The following is a 22,048-nucleotide window of genomic DNA, read 5'->3' as shown; positions in this document are numbered from 1 at the left end:
TAGTGAAGACGTCTTTTATGTGGAGCAGATCTGGAAATCCGACCACCTCAGCCGTTTGTTGGTGCGGCGCCGCCTCCAGCTCCAGACCTCAAAGGTTTCCTGATTCTTGCTCACCTGATGAGGACAGGAAGACGGGAAATGGCTTTTTTTACACTTGGGCTTCATGCATATTTTCTTGGAGGCTAATGAGAGTCTTAAACACGGCGCCAGACGGGAGGCTTCGCAGCTGAAGGCTGACATTTTCACAGACAGCGGCACCTTGTCACTGCATGTGGTAGACAGGCGGAAGTCCATCTACCTGTCTGCGGCGTTCTGGATGCTTTGTGTGTTCAGTCATGAACAAAGACCGGCTCAGCTTCTCTGGTAATAGTTTTTCTCTTCAGATCTTGTCAGAAACAGAAGTGCAGGGGAAAAAAAACGAGGGAAATTTGCATTTTAGTGCAAAAAAACACCAAAATTTTCAAGAATCTGATTTTTTAAAATATTTTTTAACTGTAATGTAAAAAAAAAGGTTCTTTTTTATGATTTCTGTACTCTGTGCTTTTTTTAACCAATGATTTTTAAGGAGATAATTTATAACTGATTAAACTTCAAATCCTTTTTATGCTGTCCCAAAAATACATTATGGAAACACATTAAACTCACGTTTTAAATAGCAATAAACAATGAAGCATCACTTCACCCAGAATCTTGATGTTTAAATCAAATACACAATCAAAATTTGCATCTAATTCAACTTTTACTCATATATATATATATATATATATATATATATATATATATATATATATATATATATATATATATATATCTCATTTAAAATATGTGACCTCAGTTGTTTTTTAAAATGCATAATTTAAACATTTTTCTATTAAAGATAACGGTAAAAAGTTCCAAGCTGTTTTTACTCTAAAAACATTTTTTTAAAGAAAATTTGTCTTAACCCTTAGAATCTGAAAACGTCCATTTGCTGCATTTCTGGTGTCAAAGACGTATGAGTCTAAATTTCTATTAAACTGGTTAAACATAAACTCAGGATTCTGCTGCTACTTTAATGGTTTCCAAGTGGAATTGATGTTAACATTTATTTTTTCTTAATTGTGTTTCTGTGTTCCCAAATCAAAAACATACAAGAGTTTTTATTTTGACATGACGTTGATGTCCTGAAGCTGAAATTTAAAATTAAACAAAATATTGTTTTTTCCACTAGTCCTAAACCTTAAGTCTAAAGTCTCTGTGTGTAAAAATGTGGTTCATGCAACACAAACAATAGCAAAAACCTGGAGGCGGGGTTCACCTGAAGGCGGGGTTCACCTGGAGGCGGGGTTCACCTGGAGGCAGGGTTCACCTGGACGGGTCACCAGTCTGTCACAGACATGCAAACTCCACACAGAAAGGTCCCAGTTGGTGGTTCTGTTTCAGGTCCTCCAGCTGGGATTTGAACCAGGACCTTCTTGCTGTGAGGCAAGAGCGCGGACCACTGCACCACGGTCCAGCCCGGTGCTTATTTCAGTTAAATACTAAAATACTTTGACTTCATTGACAGGATTTTGAGTGAATTGAAGACAAATATTTTTGAAAATATGATAAAAATTTGTGATAAAAGTGTTTTTAGATGTTTGACTTGTATTATTTTTTTAGAAGAACTTACCAAAAGTTCACATTGCTGCATTCGCTGCACAAATTTGAACCCTAATCCCGCCCTGAAGGTGTGCAAAAAGTCACTTTATGGATGTTTTGATGCTTCGATTAAAAAAAAAAAAAACGTATGTAAATTTAAATGACACTTTTAGCCTAAAGTTGGCTCAGCTTCTGTTGTTTCTTCACTTTTTTTTATTTTGATGCTTTCATCTGAACATTTTTCAGTTTTAGGTGTAGATAATGTTTTTTTCCTGACATTAAGAGTAGAAAATATTGCTTAGAAATTCCATTACAGCATTTTAAAAAGAGTTGACAGGACAGATCACAAAAATATTCAACTTTTGCTGGAAAAAGCTTCATTTACCTGAAGCTTTTCTCCCTCACAAAAACAGAAAGTCTTCCTTTAAAATGATTATTAATATGAGTTCTGCTTTAATAAATAATTACATTTTTCCTGGGAGAACTGGGTCATATAGAACATCTTCTGCAGGTTTTCTTGGTAAACTCTGGTCTATTTTTAGTTAAAGATAAAACATCGGATTTCCTTTCGGTCCAGAACTGTCTGAGTTTGTTGTGCAGCAGGAACCAGTTCTGAAGGAGGAGCTTCTGACGTGCACAGATGGACGTGCAGCACTTTCAGTCTGGTTGATGTTTGGATGACTCAGCAGAAAAAGTCAAGCAAACCTTTTTTAAAGCCTCTTCTTTGATCCAAAGCCGCTCCACGACGCTGCAGGACGGATGTACGAGCTTCACCTGCAGCTTCCTGCTCACCTGTGTCTCACAGGTGTCAGCAATGCTCGTTCAAGCAACCACTTTCAATGAAAAGTCAATGTAACACAAAAATATGCGCAAACTCTCTCCTCCACGTTGTTCTGCAGTTGTTTAGGTCGTTTTTTGGCTCTACGTACAGAACGTGCAGCCATTGAACGCATCAAAAGTTAGACCAGTTGAACTTTGACCATCAGACACTCACTCGTCACGTATTCACGTTTGGTCAAGGACCCTCCACATCACTTTTTGACGTTTTCGGTGTCCCCAATTCGTTGTTTTTGACATGCTGGATGCTCCAGTTAAATCAGGGGTCTGGTCGTTTTGTCAGACACGTACCGGACACGGACCGAACCTTGAGACGTGGCCGGTACCGAACCTTGAGACGCGGCCGGTACCGAACCTTGAGTCGTAGCCGGTACCAAACCTTGAGACGTGGCCGGTACCGAACCTTGAGACGTGGCCGGTACTGAACCTTGAGACATGGCCGGTACCGAATCTTGAGACGCGGCCGCTCCCGAACCTTGAGACGTGGCCGGTACCAGTACTCTAACCCTAGCCCTGTCTGTGTCAGGTACTGGTACGCTCCACGTCCCAGTTTGAGTTCTGGAGGTTGATTTAATTGGAACAGCCTGCACGTCATAAAAACCACGAGTTGGGGACACCCGAAGCATCCAAAAGTGACGCGGAGGGGTCCCAGACCATGAGCTAAAATGTGACGACTTGGGGGTGAGCAGGTGTTGGGGACTCGGATTCGGTGGTGACGTACGGATGGCGTCATTTTCAAAACGTGGACGTACCAACTGTTTAGATAATTTCTCATTCAGGATCAGATTTTAGTTTGAGATTCAAGTCTCTCATGGATACGGGGCGGCTGTGGACAGCGGTCCACTTCTGATGGCGCCAGCGATCGCCATCAGTGCACGACTGTGTGAATCGAACTGTAAAGGGCTTTTCATGTATGTATCCACCATTAGCCAAATGGAAAGAGAGCCGGGATTGATTTGATTTGATTTCACACCAAGACTGCAGGTACATGCGCTAGTACAGCGGTCAGCAACCTGCAGCTCCAGAGCCACATGTGGCTCTCATGGTTAAAGAAGAATAAAAAAAGATTTTCTATTTAAATTAAAATAGAAATGCAGCTTCACCCAAGTCGTACTAAAACATTTTGACCGATTTTTGAGAGCCGTGTACCACCAGAAATCAGTGAGAGATTGGTGCACAGCCAGAATTCATACTTAAGACAAACTGGATTATAAGGCAAGTTTCCTATTATTGAAAAATTCAAGGACTGTAAGTGCTCCTCAGGGTCGGGAAAATACAGTTTGGGTCACTTAGTTCTGATTTATGAATATCTGGCTGAGATGCACCAACGATTGTAAAATAATTTTTTTTTTCCACTGTTGACATGACACTATACCTACTACATTCGCTGCATTGAGATGATCTGAAATGGGTCAGGATGTCTTTTATTTTGAAGGGATGCCATACAAACCTTAGTCAAAAGTTATAAACTGTTTCATTTTTTTATTGCTATTTTTTCTTAGTTATGCCAAAAAAAGTTTATTTACCAAAATCAAAATAACATAAACATAAATGAGCAGCTTAGACTTCTGAATTGAAGAGAAATAGATGTGAAAGGCTCTTTAAGGGTTGAGGGTTGCAGACCTCTGCGTTGGGTATCAGTGTGGGCTCAAAAATTGTGCGTTCTTGACTGTGCATCCCATGACCTGAATACTTTTCATCACAGATTTCCTTTTTGATGGTTTGATTCTGACGTTTTAGTTGCAGAAACAAATCACACCTGTGTTGTTGCAGATGGTACGGCCCAAACTGTCATCTCCTTCTTTTCTCCAGTTAACGTGTTCAAAAACCTTGTTTAAGCCGAACTGTTTTATTTGTTTTCAGTCTGGAATCTGCTTGAGCCTGAAGCTGCAGGGAGGCTGAGCGTCGGCCCCGTGTGCGTTTGTGTGTCTGCGCCGCAGCCGGCAGGTGTGTGTTTGTGTTCCAGGCAGCCATGCCGCTGCCACTCACGGGGAAGCTGGTCTGCAGCTCGTCACCGCCAGACGCTGACACTCTCCCGCTCCTAATGTGCTCATTAGCGACTGCACAGCACTGGGGTAATTGATAGCCAGCACGCACAGAAAAAAACCACACACATATAGGTTACTGCGAAAAAACCAAACCGTTTCCGTCTCTTTAATGCTGCAGTAGAAAAAAAGGTTATACCAAGTCATATAATGGGGATTCATTGTCAAGAACAACAACAGAAAACCAAAGAACCCAAAAAAAAAAAACTAACGGCACAGAACACACTGTGCTGTTTACATGCCATTATTTTACACGTAACTTCTTTTTTTTGTTTTTTTCTTCTCTTTTTCTGCTATTTCTTTACACTGGCAGATGTCAGTTACTTCAGCAAATTAACTGCCAGAAACGTGGCTGAACTTGTCAGTCATGAAGCGACTGTCACCATGGTTACCTTTCATATCCCAAAAAGATAAAGCTGCAGTGTGGAATCATGGCAGAGTAATTAAACAGAACAAAAAAAACAAAAACAGGAAAAAAGGATCGATCCAAAAAAAAAAAAAAAAAAAAAAAAGCATTCAGCATCTTTAAAAACAACTCATAAATAACAGTTTACACGTGAATAATTTCATAAAGTAGCATCTTTTTGTGCAACTTTAATATCTTTTTAATATTTTAGTGTTCATACAGGGGCACATGTATAGTAGTTTCTGATTGAAAGGAAAAAAAAAACTTGGAAATACATGGAGTTCTTTTGTTTCACATCCTTTTGATAACACATTTATAAAACTTTTGTGCAAAACAAGTTTATTTGTTTTTATATACTGTTCAACCAGCATATAGTCAGGACATTTTAAATTAAAAATATAAAAATGATGCATAATTTAGACAGCAATTAATGTTTTATTTACATATTTTACACAGACCTGAATTAATATAGGCCCCTGATCAACCAAAGTCCAATCCTTGTTTTATTCTGCTTTGTTTCCACGCTTTTATTTTGTCAAACTAATGTGAAGTTCTTGCTGTGGATGGAGATTCTATAAAGTGTGTGTGGAAACAAGCCTCCCAATGGTAAACCTGGACGTTGGGATGTAGAAATGCCTGGATGTACCCAGAGGGTGAAACCTTCCAATGCCGACTCCAGCATAAAAATACTTTATCAAAACCAAACAAACAAAAAAGGAATATAGAACAATCAGAAGAAAAAATGTAAACCATGGAAAGTGCACCAGATTTAGTTATAAAATGTTTAACTAAACTGTTTTTATTAATGCATGCAGCTTATCACACCTTAGAGATGCCAAAATAGAAAACAGCGTCAATCCTTTCAACACAGAAAATACTCAGAATGTCTTTGAAAACCTTCATCCACTCACAAGCTTTGTTCCTTTTGAGGAAAACGTCAGTCAAAAGCTTTTGGGGGGGCGGAGTCAGACCACCTGACTTTCAAAATAAAACTGCTACAATACTGAATGTAAAACCATGAAGCCACACTCATGGGGTCCTTGTGCGGTTCCATCATAATCCTCGAATCTTTTTCAATGTTGGAAGCTAGAGTGCTGCTACGGCTTATCCAGCTCACACACGTACATGAGGTGGTCTTCGGGGGATTTCCCATGAGTCTTGCTCAGGTGAAGCTTCACCGCGTGCTTGCTTGCAAAAGTCCGGTTGCAGAGCTTGCACTGGTAGATGGCCCCGCCGTCGTCGTCGTCCGGAGAGGGCGACGGCGACTTGACCAAGGACGCGGTCAGGGACGAGGACATGGACATGGGTAGAGTGGAGGGCAGGGACGTGGCTAAAGAGGACGGTAGAGGATGGCTGGTCGGGTGAAGGTTAGCGAAAAGTTTCTCGGTCAGTCCTTTCGTGTGGCGTTGGTGATGATGCTGGGAAATCTGAGTGAGCAGCTGCTCGCCCGAAAGCTTGGCCAGGTCCCGCAGGCGAAAGCCGAGATGGGACTCCAGGTGGCTGACGTAGGTGGACGGCGAGCGAATCTGTGAGGCGCAGTCACTGCAGAAGAACACCGGGTGACCAGAGTCCAGGTTCTTCAGGAACTTGGTGCCGCCGGTTCTTCTCAGCTGGTACTTTACATTAGCCAACCAGTGTGAGATAGTAGTCATGGAAAGGCCAGTGAAGCGGGAGATGTGCATTCGTTCCTGGGGGCTCAGGTCCGACATCATGTACTTGCCGTCGTTGGTTTGTCTTAAACTAGAAGCAAACTGTGCTTGCAGTATAAGGAGGTGTTGGGGGTTCCAGTTGGACTGGCGACCTTTCCGTTTTTGTGCAGGAGAGACGTCCTCGGTCTCCTCCGGCGTGGCCCCTTCGATGTCGGAGCGCTCGCACTGGCTGGTCGGCGTGGAGGACTTGGATGTGGCCTGACTTTCCGTCAGGTTTCGCAGCATGTCCGAGATGTCGGACAGGGCGTTTTCTCTCAGAGGGGAGGTGGACATGAAGGAGGCGACGGCGGCAGAGGCTTTCGTCATCGCGACAGCTGAGGACGGGGACACGGACGGCGTGGAAGTGGTAGAGGACAGAGCCGTCGAGCCCAAAGAGCCTCCGTTGCTGCTTTTATCGGCCCCCTTTCCTTTGGTGAGGTCGATGGGTTGGTCGTTGCTTAGGTGCTGCTGGTAGAAGTAGTGGTCTAAGTGGTCGTTGTTGGTCTTTTTGGCGTGCGCTGGTGGGGTGGAAGAAGCTACGGCTGCCTTCTCTGCCAGGCTGTTGCTCATCTTGAACAGCATGCTCATGGGGTCGAGGGACGGCAAGGCGGGCTTGGCGGCCTTCCCCAGGTGTACGTTCATCACTGACTGCAGTGCGCTCAGAGGGTTGACGAAGGGCTGTTCTGGAGGCGGGTGGTCGGTGATGATGGTTGTACTGCCACACAGAGGGGTAGGTAGGGGGGAGATCACAGCGGGGGACTCCACTCCGTTCTCTACCGATTCCTTCATGGTTATGCTACCGTTTGAATCTCTGTGGTCGGTTCCACCGCTTCCATCTTCTCCTTGACCCCCACCACTTCCCTTGTCGGGGGTTTCACAGTTTGCTCTGTTTTCTTTCGGCGACTCGCCTTGGGCTGCGTTCTCCGTCTCACTGTTGCAGGGCGACGGCGTGGCATGTCTCAGAGGAGAGTCCTTCAAGGCGGCGGCGGGTTCTCGGGTTTTCTCTTCCACCTTGACCACTTTCTCTGTCACTTTTTTCACTAGTTCCTCCATGGCATGGAAGTTATTTTTGGGCAGTGGGGAGGTCTGGCGACTGGGCGGTGAAAGCAGGGTTTGACTCTTACCGGTTGGGGAGAGGATTTCCCCTCCAGGGAACATGTATTTGAGGGGGGAGCTCTTGCCGGAGTTTCCGAGTGAGAGCTTCATTATGTTTGGGAGCTGGTAGGCAGCATGGATGCTGGGATATCCACCCCAGCTTGGAGCTCCGTTCTGAGCCTTGTTGATGGCCGAGGTCACGGTGTTCTCCAAAGACTTGAGAATATCCAGACCCCCTTTTGGACTGTCGTCCAGGTCCTCCTCCGTCAGATAGGTGTACTTGGAAGAAATGTCAAACTTCTCCTCGCCGTCCTCCTCCCCTCCTGCCCTCTTGTCTTTGAGAGTGTTGGTGATGACGGGCTCTTCAGTGCAGCCCTCTTCCTTCTCTTCCTTCTTTATCTCCACCACCATGGCGCTGGGGGACATGCTGGTAGGAGGAGGCACTGGAGCAGGTGGAGGGGAGAAGGTTGTGGCCGCCAGGGGGACCGACTGAACCTTCTCCTCGGTTGTTGAATTGGACATGGGAGCTTGGGGTGACGACTCGATGACGGGTTTCCCCTTCTTGATAGCAGAGTTGGTGACTTTGATGAAGTGTCCCGTCACCATCATGTGAGCCGTGAGCTCCTGCAGCGTGTCGTGGGAGCTGCCGCACTCCATGCACTTCAGGATCTGAGACTTTCTGGATTCGAACTGCCAGGCGTAGCTGGCGCCGTTCTGGTGTCCATAGCGGTTGTTGGGGGTGATGTAGGGGTTGTTGATCTTTTGGAGGATGTCGCTGGCGTCATTGAGGGAAGCGGGCTTGGGGGTGGTGCCTCCGGTGGAGTCTGGCGAGCTGGGGATGTCCAGGTCGATGGGGACTCTTTTTCGGGCGGAGGAGATGATCTTAGCTGCCACTGGCGTCACGGGTTCCTTCAGAGGCACTTTCTGATAGTGTTTCGTCTTGATCATGTGGACGCTCAGGTCCTGGAGGGACTCGAAGGAGTGTCCGCAGTACATGCACTTCAGAACCTTTTGTGCATCCTCCTTGCCCTCCATCTCCAGCAAGGAACGCTTCCTGGGCTTGGACCAGCGCTTGGTGCCCTCGCTGTCTGTCTCGTGGTTATCGTCGCGGTAGTGCCCGGTCTCGTTCATGTGTACCGTGAGCTCCACCAGAGTGTCGTAGGCGGCGCTGCAGTCCTTGCAGCGGAACTTGCTGGCGCCGGTGAATATGGAGCCGTACAGCTTGGAGCTCTGCCGGTAGAGCTGAACAGTACTAAAGAGGTTGGGTTCCGTGGACGCCGTGGACACGGCCACCACGGGGTGTTGAGCCATGCTCAGTCTGTTGTGGTGGTTCTGGGAGGCCTGCTGCAGAGTTTTGGCCATAGCGGTCTGATGCCAGTCGTAACCGCCGCTGCCGCAGCTGCTGCTGCTGCTGCTACTGCTGCTGCTGCTGTGGCTGCGAGGCAGCTTCTCTGCCGGCGGCTGGCTCATGTTCAGGTTCAGAGTCGACCAATAGGAATTGGTCAGGAAGGAGGTGTAAATGGCCTTCATCTTCTCCAGGCTGTCGGCCACAGACCCGGCTGCGGGGAGCATGGCCTCATCTCCGCTGAGTGAGGTAGGAGCTGCGGCCATCATGGCAGAAGAGGACGGGGACAGCCCGTTGGAAGGGTCTTTAGAGACGACGTCTTCCTCGTTTTTGATGGAGGAGCTGTCGAAGTCGGACATTCTGTCGCTGGACTCACTCAGGTGGGACTCGCTGTCCATCTCCTGACCGGAGAAGTCGGCAGCATTGGGCGAGTCGTGGATGCCGGTGGATCCGGGTCTGTCCTTGAGGAGGAAGTTCTTGTCCGGACACAGGAGCTTGACGGTTGCTTCCTCGCCTTCTTGGGCCGAGTCTTCTCCGTCGTGGTCTTCGTCCAACAGGGCGGCTTCTTTCTCATCCTCGGGGACGTAAGCTGCACAGAAGGAAACAGAAAAGATTTGTTAGAAATTCATCCACCAAAACATTTTCTACTCCTGAATTCTTTTGTTCAGTACTGCAGAACATCAGGCAACGAGAGGGGAATGGAGGGATGAAAACAGAAGGATGAAGTGAAAGAGGAAAAAAATGTCTCCTCAAAGAGAACTTGCCACCTTATTCTTCTCAAGGGGCAACAGCTTGAAATTAAAGCTAAATTTGAAATTAATGAAGCACATTCTGGCGGTGGCATTCGTTTCTGAAGTAATAAATTACTTGTATCAACCTCGGAGACAGCGGTTCCTGTCTGTCAATTAATATGTCTTACGCTTCTTCTGCAGACTCTAATGCATTCACTAACAGACACACTCACCATTTAAATTAAGCATGCATTTTCACTCATTACACTGCTCAGCCCTCGCCTCCGCGTAAATAAAAAACAAAAAAAAACGCATGTACGTTTGCATGCGACAAATCTCTTCCTGCAAAACCCATTTGCTTCAATTACCAAAGATTAGAAAAAAAATTGCTGTTATTATTTACACTTTAGCTGCAGGGAGAAGGCTTGCAACTTTTAATTTATATTCAAATCCCTCTAGTTTAAGAGTAATGACGGCAGAAATCATACAGAAGAGACGCATCAAGACGAATCGCAACCCTGACTCCTAAATCTAAATGTTTGCTTTTGTTAAAAAAGCTGTTTCACTTGAAATGATTGAAATGATTTCTGCTCACGCCTCGTGATTTGGATTGGACGCAGCAAGGCTGAACAAACGAGTAAAATTATCCAATTCCTTTTTATTTTTTGGTGTTTGTCTGTATCTGTTTTAAAATTCTATTGACTGAAGAAGAAAACATCAACAAAATGTCATGTTTGATGGAACATTCATCATATTCTGTAGGTCTGAGATGTCATAGGCTGCGTCTTTTACTTGTTTGCTAAAGTAAAAACTAATGTCAACACTTTGCAAAGAATATTTATGAATCCACTGTTTTCTGACAATTAAACTTGGATAATTTCTAAAATTATTTATCTCTCTATTTCTTTTTAAATAAAAAAATCATACAAATACAATGCATTGTGGTCTATAATCACCAATCTAGTGAGCATCGATGCACACACGTTTCTTGCATGTTTCTGGAAATTTCCCAGGGTAATGGATTTTAGAATTGTAGATTAAGATGCCAAAGAAAAAAAAAAAAACATAGGGATCACCCAAAAGTGGAGTGAATAGAGAAGGAGTTCAGACACAGCCATGATGTTGGTGTGTCAGATGATGGTTTGAGATGAGAAACCCACATTGTAGGACAGTGTAGATGCTGCTAGAAAAACTGTAAAACTGAAATAAAAAAGGCTGAAATAACAATAAAAATACATTTAAGCTACTAAAATCAGATAAAATAGCTAGACCTCATTACCAAATTTAAAAAAATTGAGCAAAAAAAAAACTTGAGAAAAAACTTTAAACGTGTACTAATGTTTGAGCAAAATACTATATAATAATAAAAACAAATAAGGCAAAAAAGACAACAAAGGTTTGGTGCTGCCAAAAATAGTGTAAAAAAGTTATAAAGTATTACATTTTCAAAGATAAATACCTATCTATCCATTATCTGAATCCTTTTCATTGTCACGTGTTGCTGGAGCCTATCCTAGCTACATTTGAATGAAGGTGGAGTTTACTTTAAACAAATTACTTCATAAAGACTCGATTAAATATGAGGGCTACATGACCAAATTCATGGTCAAAAACGCATTTACTGATCGATGGATCTGGTTTATATCAAGCATAAATTGCGGACAAATAAAATCAAAGATTTTTCAAACTGAAACTGAGCTACAATAACTTAAAAAAGGGTCATATTACTAAATTGTTTTGTAAAATACTGTCTAATAATTCAAAAAAATTAGTTTACATTTTTAAAAAGTGCCACAAATAGACAACGAAGGTTAACTGATGCCTAAAATAGTTAAAAAAAAGCTATAAATGGTTATGTATTTAAGGATAAAAGGCTAATAGTTTACTGCTAAACTAGCTTTTAGGCTAATTCTGTCTTATTTTAAACCACGTGTTTCGTCTTGTGTTTTCCTTAAATTGAGTAGTCGCCTTGTAATGAATAAATATTAAAGAATATCCATTCAGTTTTGGAACACACTGAATCCTCTTTCAGGGTCACGTGTTGCTGGAGCCTATCCCAGCTCCGGTTGGGTGAAGGTTGGGTCTACGCCACACACTCACGTGCACACCAAAGGGACCATTTAGAACCACCAGGAAACCCACAGAGCCGGTTTTTGGACTTTCTCCGGACAAACTTCTCTCATGCACGAGGAGCACATGCAAACAGAAACAGGATTTGAACCGGCATCTCCTCCCTGTGAGGAGGGATCACTAACCACGACACCACCACGCAGCCCTGGAGGGTAAATACTGGAGTCTAAACATAAATGTTTAAATCGATGCTCCTTAAAAGTTTGTAGCTGAAAGTCCGAGTGCTCTAAAAGTGCACAAATAGAATATATATTTTTTTATTTTCAGTTTGAACAAATATAAAAAAGTGAGCAAAAAAAAAAAAGAATAAAGTCCAGAATAAAGTCCAGAATGATGTCCAGAATGATGTCCAGAGGAACCTTTGATTCGTATTTACGGGATGATGTCATCTAAACTGAAAAACCCACAACTATCAAAGGCTTTGAGGAAACACAATCCCAGAATTCCAATCATAACCCGCTAGCCCTCGCCGAGCAACGCCAGCTGTGTGTGTGCGCACGTGCACGTGTGTGTGCACGTCCTCGCAGAGCATCAGCAGCAGAACAGAGGAGTCTTTGTCAATGTCACGCCGCCGTTGCCACCGGTGATGATACAACACCGCCGCAGGATAAACAGATGCAGAGAGACGCAGATATCCCAGAGCACTTTGCACATCGCTCTGGAGCGCACACACACACGTGCACACGCACGCGCACGGCGGTTGGAATCAAAGTGTTGTTGTGCAGAAACTGTTTGCCACTGGAGTTCCTCTGTTGAAAGTGCAATCTGTTCCTGCGTTCAGTCCACTGGCGGCGGCGGCGGGTTCCTCCTGAAACGCTGCGAAGACGCCAGCAAACAAAAAAACACAAAAACAAAAACGTCTTTTCTGTCACAGACTCTAAAGCTCAGTTGATCCGTTTCTGCTGTTGGTTCAAACCGGAGATTTATCACCACGCTGCACCCCAGAGGCCCCCCCCCCATCTGAGGCGCATCCACCACCCGTGCACGTACGTGCAACCGAGCACGCGCCATCTGTTCTGCATCACGCCAAAGCAACAGCTGTTTAAGAGAACGATGCCGTGGCTGAGGCGTTCCATCGGCGGGAAATCACCTTTCGCTGCATCTGTGTGACAGGAACGGCGTCTGAGACCAGAGGAGCGCCGCAGCCAAACCTGCGTGCAGACATGCACCTCCATGCAGCACGTGCACGCCGTTCAGGACGAAAGAGTCTTTAAGTCTTATTGAGGATGGAGGTCTCACTCTGATCATATTTTGATCAATTCTCAAACTAATGGTCTTTAATTGGGATTATGACGTTTTAGCCAGAATCCAGAAATCTTCTGTTTCTAGGACATAGTTTCTGCAGAAATTCACCTCTGAGTTGTGGACGGGACTGTGGATGCAGAGCAACCCCGCCCCTCTTCCCCTCCTTGGTACTGAAAGCTTGGAGCTCGTGCCCCCCCCCAGTTGACCTTTTCGTAAAGACAGAATTTTTTTGTGTTTTTTACATGTTTAAAATAATAATCAAATAAACATGACCAATGGTTTTATTCAGCGATGCATCGATCAGTATATTAAACAGCATTTAAGTCATTATTTTACTTTTAACAGTATTACATTTGTTGATAAGTCGTTTTCCCAGCATGCATCTGCAGCTTCTCATGTGTCGACGGTAAACTTCTGCTGCTCCGTGAGCTGCACTCATGTTGGGATTTGTTTGATGTGCTCACAGTGAACGTTTGGTCAAAGCAGAATTCATCAGTGAGAAATATTGTTATAATCGGGTTTTTGGGCGATATTTGGTGCTGATGTGAGCTCAGCTGCTGGAACCCTGAAGAGCAGCTGCTCATCCATCAGTTCTTCTGCATTTACTGCAGCAGAATCAAAGAGAGTCACGGATCCATGTGGTATCGGGGGAGGGGCAACCACATGCACACCAACACACACACACACACGTGCACAGATGATCCCAAATCCTGCTGGCTTTAGCCCAGACTCAGAGGTTCACGGCAAACAGGCAGAATCTCTCAGATGAACCGGAGAAAACAAACTGCAGGAGCGCCGCCAAACCCCCAGGTATCAAGGTGCTCTTTCATTTCTGAGAGGAGAGATGGAGGTTCAAGGTGAGATGAGGAGGTTCAAGGTGAGATGAGGAGGTTTCAAGGTGAGAGAGAGAAGATTCTAGATGAAAAGAAGAAGAGTCTGAATGAGATGGAGAAAGTTCCAGACTAGAAAGGAGAAGATTACAGATGAGATGGATGAGGTTCCAGGTGAGATGGAGGAGATTACGGATGAGATGGAGAAGATTCTTGGGTCTGGATAAGATGGAGAAAGTTCCAGACAAGATGGAGAAGATTACGGATGAGATGGAGAAGATTATGGATGAGATGGAGACGGAGAAGGTTCAGGATGAGATGGAGAAGGTTTAAGATAAAATGGAGAACGTTAGGGACGAGATGGACAAAGTTTCAAATGAGTTGGAGAAAGTTCTGGATGAGATGGAGGAGGTTCCCTAAAAGATATAGAAGGTTCCTGACAAGACGGAAAAGATTCCAGATGACTTGGAGAAGGTTCTGGATGAGAGGAAGAAGGTGGAGGAGATGTCTAAATCCGACTGGTTTGGATGATACTGTAAATTTAAATCTGCAAACCAGAAAAGTTTGTAACAAAATTCCTAAAGTGACGTAAATTCCTGCCGACTCGTGCAGCAGCAGCAGCAGCAGCAGCAGCAGCAGCAGCAGCAGCAGCAGCAGCAGAAGCAGCAGCGGCGGCGGCGGCGGCAGCAGGGATGGAGAGGTGAAAACATGGACACAGTAGAATACCTGAGACGAACAGGAAGCTGCAGTGAGGAAATCCTCCTGCATTCTGCAGATGTTCTGATGTGAGGAAACGTTTATCACGCTTACGTAACCGCTGCACGGACACGCCAGCGCCGTCTGTTTACTCTCCGCCTCAGACTGTGCAGGCTCTGTGTGCCTCTCTGGGGGTGGGGGGGTGGGGGGGGGTGCTCCGTCCACATTCTCCGTCAGACTCATCTGACACCAACAGAAAACCAACTTTTCCTGTTCCTGAGGTAATCTCCACGCCATGGTTCCCGTCTTCCTCCAATCAGCGCTGAAACCTGCATTAATGAACGTAATTGAATCTGAGATCGATGCTGTTAATTATTGTGATCTGACACGCTCGGACAAAGTGGCGGGATCGCCTGTGTGTCCGCGGAGGAGGCGTGTCATTCATCCCAGAAGATGTGGGATTGATCCGGACCTCAGCTCCTCTAAACATGCAGCCGCTCTGGAATTCGGCGCTTTTTCCTCCTCCTGTGGTGAACCGTGGCGACACAAACGTCACTCAGCCTTCATGTGGAGAACCCGAGGCTCCGTGTGAACCGCAGATCCAGAACGCTTCCTTCTGATAGACACCAACAAGAGGTTTGATCAAGCTTTAGTTTAACGGAAAAGGAATTCTTTCCAATTTATCACACAAAATGTTTCATTTGACATCGATTGTGATACTAAGAAAATATTCACTAATCTCTGCAACAACAGCAACAATGAGGCGCAAAGAGGCCAGAGATACAATGGAGTTTTAAAGCGTTACTTTTTTTACTTTGTAGATGTTGTTTTTTTTTTTTGTTTATCACAGGAGTTACTCATCTAGAATAGACACATCTATGAAGTAGTTGGCGTTATTTTTTACAATTAGATGTTTTAAGATGCATTTAATTCAGACAAACATGAACATTTTCCTCGTTTCCTTCATCTCACTTCTCATCTCTTTCATAGAAAATGAGTCCAGAGATAAAGAATAAAAATAAAGATCTGATAACGATTGAAGATTTATGTAGATTTGGTAAACTGAGCACATTCTGTACAGGATGTACGGTATTAATGGACGTAAATCGGAACACATCAGCTGTTTTAAAATTCAAAATAACATCAAGACTATAAAACTTGAACCGTGTTTTAGTGAGGGGTCGTACTGTCCTGCATGATAGGAAGGAAGTCATGAAAACAAAGGTCCAGATGAGCCACTTCCAACACATGAAAAAGAGTTTTGTGGTTCTGATGAACAAAACTGAACCGCTTTCAAGTCCTCAAAATAAAAAAGAGGAATTTTTAAAGTAGAACATCTTCATCTTTAGAGTCCTCTGGTATATTTTATTACTTGTTTTTTATGCCATCTCTGCAGAAAGTGAGCTTAAACCCAAAGTAATTCACTGAATCCAGCGGTTTGTGTTTGCTGTGAAACCCTTTACCCTCTCAGGAATGAGTGAAGCTGCAGGTCGACCTGCTCAGGTGATGAGGCAGGAGAACCGGGGGGTGGATCCGTGAGCTCAGGCGTGCTCCTGAGCGTCGGAGCGCCGTGTTAGCCCGGCTAATCATCTCCTCGTGCCACTCAAGCAGAGGAGATCCTGACAGGAAGCTCTCAGGCTGCCTGTGCAGGAGCGGCGCCGGCGTGCACGTTTACATGAACCCTCTACAAACACACTCGTACGACCGCGAAGACAAACACCTGGACCTGTCATTAACAAGGCCTTGTTGCATCATCTCATCTCTTTTATTTGTTTTTCTTGTCACGTTTTAGAGCTCGTGTCGAGTCTCCCTTAGGAGGTTGGAAACCGTCTTGGAGGGAAATACGGCTCAAAATTTGACCTGATCAGTGAATATTCCGCCACAAAGCAGCGCCCGAGTCTGCCTAAACAACCCCCTCTAGTCAGGAAGTCCTGGGACGAGGACACCCTCCCGGACCGAATCAAACAATCCGCTGAAGGTGCGATAAGAACAGCCCGTTGTCATGGAAACCTACTAGATTTCTGACATCACTTCTGTACCCTCCTCATGTGTCTTTTCTGGGCGATTAGCCTGGCTGCTGCCCCCTATTGGGCAACATGTCTCAACGGATTTACCTGAGGATTAATAAAGTATATCTCTGTCTCGATCGTTTGATTTCTGCATGTGTTTCCATTTCCTGTGAAGGATTCCATCTTCTTGAGGTTTATTTTCACACTTGAACTCGTTCTGACCTGACAAAGAACAGGAAGTGTTTAACACCGACAGACTCTGTTGTTTTCTCTCACAGGCCTTTTATTTCTGCTCCTTCTGCCTTCATTTGGGTGAAACTTCATAGAAATCACACAGGATTTGAATCACAAAAGAAGATCAGGTCGTAAACATTTCAGGATTTTCATGATTCCTTTTGACGCCTTAGATCGGAGCGTTACCCCAAGAATTTAACTTATGTCCACTAAAGTCTGTAGGCAGATTAGCTCATTTAATCTGCTGCTGTAGTTATGGAACGCAGAGTTTTTATAAACATTTTAATTCATGTGAGCTGACTACACTAAATAAGCACAATAAAAGTTTAAAATTAAAGTGTTATACCGTATTTATGTTTTAGAAAAAATAACAATGTTGCCAATTAAAAAAATAAATTTAAAAAAATTTACAAAAAATTATACACTATATTTGAAATCTTGTAGAAACTCATACATTTGCATAATTTCTTTAAAAAACAAACAAAAAACTACTTTGTAAAAGTTTAAAATGACTTCTAAGTGAGATTTTAAGTTTGTGCCACCAAGTTATTCGATTATTTTTTTTTTAATACATTTCATACATAAAACAGGATCAAATTTAGATATTCATTTAAATATTCACAGATTAAACCAAAAGAATTGTCATTTTTTAGTTTTCGCAGCAGCTGAACGATTAATGAGCCTCTGAATAGAAATAAGTCATCTAGATTAGCATGCAGACATTTCCTCATCCTTTCTCCGCCTTTAGTCGTTTTTTTGTCAGACCCAGAAGAAGTCTTGGGCTTTCTTCTCCATGGCTCTCGCAGGTCTTCCCATCACCGATAAGCATCAGCGACTCTTTACTGTTTTTTGGTTTCACTTCTCCTCAGACGTTCTGTTCTTTGGCTCTTTTATGGCGATATCCTTCTTGCCACTTGGTGCCCGGATTTTTGATACGGAACATTTCAATAACTCCTGAAATGTTCTTCTGGTGTTGTTGTCTGCATTTTTTGATCAAATTTCACTGCAGAATGACCCATTAGCATCACCATTCTGCCTTTGTAAAATTTTGGGGTTTTAACCACCCGAGCTGGGCTGTATGTGGGCTGGGGCTGCCAACATTAGTCGACTAATCGGCAACTAATCGACTATTAAAATAGTCGACGACTAATTTAATAGTTGATTAGTTGATACTTTATACTTATTGGAGTCAGAGTGTAGTAAAGTTGAACAAAGTTGTGAGCGTTCAGCACCAGAAAATGTATCAAAACTTTATCTTTTGTGAAAAATAGTTCCTTGTTTAGGATGTCGACCTCATTAGAGAGATCATGAAATTGATAGCTAAAAACAATGAAGCTAAAAGCTTAAAACACTGAAGTTGATCGCCAACCAAAATATTAGCTAAATTCCAAATTACCCTAAAAAACAAAACAAAAACAAAAAAACTTAGGTTAGCTAAAACAGCTAGCATGTAGCTGAAAAAATGCCAAACTATAAAATTTCATTATAGCTGAAAAAAAGCTTAAATTGCCCAAAACTGCGAGTAAATATTAGCCCAACTCCAAAATATCCTAAAAAACAAAAAAAGTCTAAATTCGTCAAAACAGCTAGCATGTAGCTGAAAAGAATAGCTAAACTCCAAAATAGCCTTAAAAACTTTAAAAAAGCATAGATTAGCCAAAAAAGACTAAAAAATGAAGAAAAAAAAAAGGTCAAAATTAGCCAAAACAGCTAGCATGTAGCTGAAATATTAGCTAAACTCCAAAATCTTATTAAATGCCAAAACAGTCCATAAAGCTGCAGAACGCCAATTTTTAAAACTTTAAACTGTAACTTTTTAACATAATTATGAATAATAAAAATGCAGGAATATTATTCCAGAATAAATCAACTTAAACCTTAAATAACTTTCAGTATTTTACTCTCCATAAAAATATATTTGTCAAAATTATAAGTTAGAAATGAGTGAAAGATTCATTAATAAGAATAACAGTGTTGGTGGACGTCCACGTCTCTCTGCGGTGTCGGTAAACCGTCCTCTGGCTGTTCTTTGTTATTCCGATGGCCGACACCGGCACTCTCTCCCAAAGCCCAGAGGGCAGCCTGGAGTCGTGAGCGCCGGTCTCTGGAGACGGCGGAACGCCGGAGTGTGCGGGGTTGGCCAAGCAGGTCCAACACGATCCATCACTCCCACCAGCTCCCATTTGTTCCTCCTCTCTCCAGCAGCTCTGCCCTCCAGTCCATCCGTCTCCTGGAGCCCCACACAGCCGGCCTCTCCTGCACGTTTTTACCTTATTTCCTCCATATTTACCGCCGGCCTACGGATGCGACTCGCTAAAAGGAGGAACACAAATGGAGTTCATCGCCGCACAATAACCAGGAAAACTGGGATGCATAAAACATGAAAAAGTGAGATGTTTGGGTTCCCGCACACATCCTCGGCTCCACAGTCTGGTGAGTCGCCGGGTATCCATTACTTGCCAGTCTGCTTTGATCTCTTTGGACAGCTCTGATCAAAAGATGTCATCCAACCTAGCCGAGCAGGCTCGCTGGGGAAGTTAGGACGTGTTTGTGTGTGCATGCCAGTGCATTTCAGAGTAAATCACACACTGGTCTGGGTGTAAATAAAACGACAGGATCACTTTAAGGTCCTGTCAAGTAGGCAGCAGGCGATTATGATAACGCCCGGTCTGTTCCAACGCAAACGGACACCCTGAAATTTACTGGCCGGAGGATAATATACATGATATAGCTTTTTTCCCTGTCTTCCTGCCGCCTGAACACGTCTTCCTGCCGCCTGATTTCCACCACATCTCCAGAGCGGTGGCCGAGCACTCCAAAACCATTTCAGACGTAAAAGAGCGCTCGTCCTCGCCGCATTTTTGACAAAAGGGAAGCAGGAATCGGGGGGTAAAAGCAGTAAAAGGTGTAAAATGTGGGGGCTTTTGGGAGGAAAGAAAAACGGCTTGCAATAAAGCCGGAAAATAGCACTGCTCCGAGGCAATTTAGACTGCAAAACACAAACCATTAAGTTTGTGCATTATCTTTTAATTTAATCTTGAATGATTTATAATCCATCACGCAAGGCTTCAACCATATCCAATTATTCTCTGCTGCTTGATTGACAACAAAGGTGATTTATTAAGCTAATAAAAACTGATGTGCTCTGAAAATAACCAGCCGGACGAGCTCAAAGACACGAGCGGGAGCAGATCGATGCTCTCAATGCGGTTTTAGCTCTTATTTTTGTAACTCTTCAGAGGAGGAGGCCTCCTCCAGAACCGCCGGGCCGCCGGTGCCGGGTTCTTCCTGGACTGATCGCTTTAATTCCTGCATGTATGTCATCTTAGTCTCAGCTTTATCTGCTAATGTTCCGCTCAATCACTCGATATTAATGAAAAAACAGAGAGCCAGCGGGCTCGGGAGCGGCGCCGGCGAGCGGATGAGCAGCTGGGCGGGTGGAACCCCCAGTTCACATGCATATCAATGCAGGAGTGCGCCATTAAGAAATATTAGCATGTTTACAGCAGCAAGCCATGTTCTGGGCTCATTTAATGAGGCTTTCAGCGTGCACGCCGCCCCCGTGCGCAGCGTGCACGTGCGCCGCCGCGCTCTCCCGGTTCCTGCGGGAGTCTGAGAATATGAGCTGCATGTAAAAAGCTGATCCTTTGGACGGTTGCAATGTAAACCTGATCAGAAACAGATGCGCTCGCAAACGGAGAGGATGCAAACAATTACGAGGTCAGAGGTTCAACAACCAGGAACAGAAACGCTGAGGCAGGAGGGAAAACGAAGCAGGAAGGAGCTTTATTCAGTCAAATATCAGACAAATCGAACCTTTTGACATAATTATGAACTAGATTTATAGCATTACCTGTGATAATGCTAGTGTGAATGCTGGAGGCTGAATTTGGCTGCTGAAGATGCTAATGCTGATAGCTGAAAACACTGAAGCTAATAGCCAATAAAATGTAAGCTAAATGCCAAATTAGAATAAAAAACAAACAAAAACAAAAAAAAAACAGCCATATTAGCCAAAATAGCTAGCATGTAGCTTAAAAAATAGCTAAACTTCAAAAATCCTAAAAAACTGAAAAAAAAAATAACTAGCGTGTAAATATTAGCCTAACTCCAAAATAGCCTAAAAAAACCTCAAAGGAAAAGCCTAAATTAGCCAAAACAGTTAGCATGTAGCTGACATATTAGCTAAACTCCAAAATAACCTAAAAAACAGAAAAAGAAAAGCCCAAACCAAGAAGGAGGTTTTGTCATTCAAATACCAGACAAATCTAAGGCTTATTTACTGTACTTTCATGATTTTTGTACTTTAATGAGAATAAATGATGTAATTAATCTCAATATAGTAAATATTTACTTGCTATGAGACTAGCACACACAAAGATAATAAGAATAAAAAAATATGAGAAACAGAACTCACTCCTCTGTGACCAAACAGACACACACGTATCAAAAAAGAAGATTTCTTTATGTTTGAACAAACTGCATCCAATGTTTGAGGAGTATTTTCTAATAGTTTGTTAAGTATTTTCTAATAGTTAGTGAAGTACTTTCTAATATTTTGTTAAGTATTTTCTAATAGTTAGTGAAGTACTTTCTAATATTTTGTTAGGTATTTTCTAAAAGTTTATGAAGTATTTTCTTTGTTGCGTCATTTTAAAAAAACACTAAAAAGCCTAAATATGTTTTTTTCTTTTTTCAGGTCTCACAATGAAATGGAAAAACGCCGCCGTCATAAAAATGTTTACGTGTACAAATACACACACATATTTATCCATGTACAAATACACACACATATTTATCCATGTACAAATACACACCTTCATGCATGTACAAACACGCTTCGTGTGTGTACAAATACACACGCACACATTCATGGTCATCCGTGTACAAACATGTTTTGCATGTGAATTATTTCACTCAGCTGTTTATTCAAATTAAGAAACGTGCAGAAAGAATCAGAAAACAGATTCAGATTCACAGTTTTCTGTCGTCTTCAGTGAATGTGGTGAAGCAGCAGCTGGAAGCTTCAGAAACTCGCAGAAACACCAACTATGACGCTGACATCATCATTTTACTGAAGCTTTTAGTGTTTTTGGTTTTTGATTGAAATCAAAGTCAATTTAGATCAATTTGTATG

At 43.3% G+C, this 22,048-nt stretch overlaps 1 protein-coding gene across 1 annotated transcript in view; it reads right to left on the bottom strand.

The window, feature by feature from the left end:
• Positions 1-4,572: 4,572 nt before the first annotated feature.
• Positions 4,573-22,048, bottom strand: part of tshz3b (teashirt zinc finger homeobox 3b) — a 43,133-nt gene continuing 25,657 nt past the window's right edge. The window contains exon 2 of the mRNA XM_024295874.2: positions 4,573-9,625. Coding sequence (XP_024151642.1) covers positions 6,006-9,625 — 3,620 coding nt within the window. The 3' untranslated portion in view covers positions 4,573-6,005. The remainder of the gene's footprint in view (positions 9,626-22,048) is intronic.

The sequence above is a fragment of the Oryzias melastigma genome, linkage group LG3 (genome assembly GCF_002922805.2).
Source record: "Oryzias melastigma strain HK-1 linkage group LG3, ASM292280v2, whole genome shotgun sequence".
NCBI classification, from domain to species: domain Eukaryota; kingdom Metazoa; phylum Chordata; class Actinopteri; order Beloniformes; family Adrianichthyidae; genus Oryzias; species Oryzias melastigma.
Note: the sequence above shows the minus strand (reverse complement) of the source record. Positions and strands in the feature narration are given on the sequence as shown.